The 2,810-nt window shown below is 33.8% G+C and overlaps 1 protein-coding gene across 1 annotated transcript; it reads left to right on the forward strand.

The window, feature by feature from the left end:
- Positions 1-890: 890 nt before the first annotated feature.
- Positions 891-2,452, forward strand: LOC120277602. Its single transcript, XM_039284461.1, has 3 exons — positions 891-1,070; positions 1,152-1,602; positions 2,442-2,452. The coding sequence occupies exons 1-3, from the start codon at positions 891-893 to the stop codon at positions 2,450-2,452; spliced, it is 642 nt and encodes a 213-aa protein (XP_039140395.1).
- The last annotated feature ends 358 nt before the right edge of the window (positions 2,453-2,810 follow it).

The raw sequence follows: 2,810 nt of genomic DNA on the forward strand, positions 1-2,810 counted from the left end.
AGGATTCTTAGTTTTCATATAGAGGCCAGCGTTACCATTTTGAATGAATGGAGACAAAACAATCATCCACAATCAAAGAAGAATTGTTCAACTACAAACACTCAAGTGCACGGAATGTTATTGAAAGGTGTTTTGGACTGTTGAAAATGAGATGGGCAATACTTAGAGATAGGTCTTGGTACCCAGTTAAAACACATTGTCGAATTATAAGTGCATGTGCACTGCTACATAATCATATTAGGAGGGAGATGGCTCTTGATCCACTAGAGACTGAATTGGATGAGTCATATCACGGATTTCGAACCTTTTCTCAAATGTACAAAGTATCCAATACATTGAGGCTTCCAATGCATGGACAACTTTTTAGAGACAACTTGGCTCAAGAAATGTGGAATGAATGGCAAAGCTTCTAGGGAATCAAGCTTGAATTAAGTTTTTGCTTTTTTGTTATTATCTTTAAGGGCAATTGTTACCATATGTTTAATGACTTTTGGGTGGTCTATGTAATTTTGGAAAACATTTTATATAATTGAGAGTTATCTCAATCTATGCAGTTTTCCTTTTTATCAATGAAAATATTGTGTTTATCCATTATTTATGAAAATTGTTTTATTATGTTATCTATGTTTATACATTATTTATGAAAGTGTTTTTATGAATTTATTTATGAAATGTATAAATTACTAGTTTTAGTGGTGACAATGTTTGATTTCTTATAGATGGAGAATTTAACAAGTCAAGCAGGTGTAAAGACAAACAAGAGAAACAACCATCAGTGGACTCGGGGAAGGACAAAATTTTAATTGAATGTTGCTTGGAGCTTGTAACCAAGGTTGGAGAGCGATAATGGCTTCAAGACGAGGATATTTGAGTCAACTACAAAAAAATGGATGGCTGAAAAGATCCCCAACTGCAAAATCATGGGTTATCCTCATATTAAATCTAGGATGAGGACACTTAAATCACAATTTAGAGAACTAAAGGAGATGAGGAGCCAATCTGGGTTTGGATGGGATGATGCAAACAAATGTGTAACCTGTGAGGATGATGTATGGTATTCTTGGTTGAAGGTAATATGCAATTCATCTATAGTAGGAATTTTACAATTATGTTTTTATGCGCAATGTTGCTAATAACTACTTATAATGCAGAGTCACAAAGAGGCCGCTGGACTTAGAAACAAGCACTTCCCTTACTTTGATGAGCTAGCAATCATTTTTGGGAAGGATCAAGCAACTGGAGATGGAGCAGAATTTGCAAGTGAATCTGTGGAAGCTTTAGAAAGGGAGAACTTAACACTCACAGCAGCCAAAGCAGCTTCTGAAGCTCATGAAGCAATGAAAAACATGGTTGAAGATGACTACTTTAGTGTGGATATTGAGTTAGAAAATGAGTGTGTCTTCATCTCTGAAAATGCTTGCGATGACTCCTCAAATGCTTCATGCAAAAAAAGTAAGGCACAAGAGAAAATGCAAGGTGAATTAAGTGTTCCTCCAAAAAAACAGAAGAAACAGAGATCAACTAAGGATCCAATTGACGATTCCTTCTCCAAGCACATGGAAAGATTTTACGATATTTGTGATGGAGCAAAGCAAGAGATAGGTAAAGTGGCAACCTATTTCCAACACTTGAATGCAAATATAGAAAAAAAGACACTTCTCTATGAGAGCATCACAAAACTCAATGGTTTAACTAAGGAAGAGGCAGTTCAAGCTATTGGCAAAATTTCAGCAGATAGAGGCAAAACTGAATCCTTTTTTTTATTTCCAGATGATGATGCGAGGTTGATTTATCTGAAGAGTGTTTTTAGATGGTGTCATCTAAATGTTTTGTTTAATTTTTGTTTCTTTGGTTTTGTGATTTGGACATATTTTTATGTTTTTGGATAATTAAAAACAATATGTCTAGACTTTGTCGTACTTTTTGAGTTTGGATTATGAATTTATGGTAATACTTTGAGCTATTTATTAATGTGTGATTGTTCATATGGAATGTGTCATGAATATTTGTTGGATAATATCAATCAAGGCAATAGATGTAAGACTTGAAACAAATAAAAATTGTATGATGGACAATTAGGAACACATGGTGGTTTAAATCTATATAGTGTACTAAAAACATAAAAAAACCCATTTGATTTTTAATTTATGAAGAATAGGTTAATTATTATTTGGACTAAGTTAATAATATTATTAGAGTTGAATAAAAACCCAAATTTAGTAACTATAACAACTAAGGGCAAAAATGAGAATAAACCTAATTTTACATTGAAAACAAGTTCATACCAAACGTGGGAATTAAGTTTGCATGCAAAGTAATTACAATTTTGATTGGGATAACCAAACGTTGTAATGTTATTTTGCGGGTAAAGTAATTGCATGCAAAGTCTTTCCCTGCAAAGACTTTACATGCAATTACTTTCCTTGCAAAATGCCAAACAGGACCTTATTAAATTGAAACCACTCATAACAAGGCGGATCAATAAGAGATGAGACTATAAGAAAATAGGAAAAAAAAACTGATAGCAAAACCATAGCATCTTAGATTTGCCACCGCCGATGGGGATGGACACATATCACACTCGAGCGAGACAAAAATTATAAGAATTAAGCTTCAGAGAAGCAGCAGATTTGCACACCTGATGAAATTCTTGGAGGTGATTCCACGGGCTTTGATTGAGGCTCCAATCAAGCTACTACGGGTTACATAAATCAAAAAAATCAAATTGAGGAAATTTTTCAGTGAACAAACACAAGAAAAAAACAAAAAAACAAAACAAATTGGTAAGAGGATGAATGCCTGGATGAGAA

This window comes from Dioscorea cayenensis, chromosome 15, assembly GCF_009730915.1.
Source record: "Dioscorea cayenensis subsp. rotundata cultivar TDr96_F1 chromosome 15, TDr96_F1_v2_PseudoChromosome.rev07_lg8_w22 25.fasta, whole genome shotgun sequence".
In the NCBI taxonomy this organism is placed as follows: Eukaryota; Viridiplantae; Streptophyta; class Magnoliopsida; order Dioscoreales; family Dioscoreaceae; genus Dioscorea; species Dioscorea cayenensis.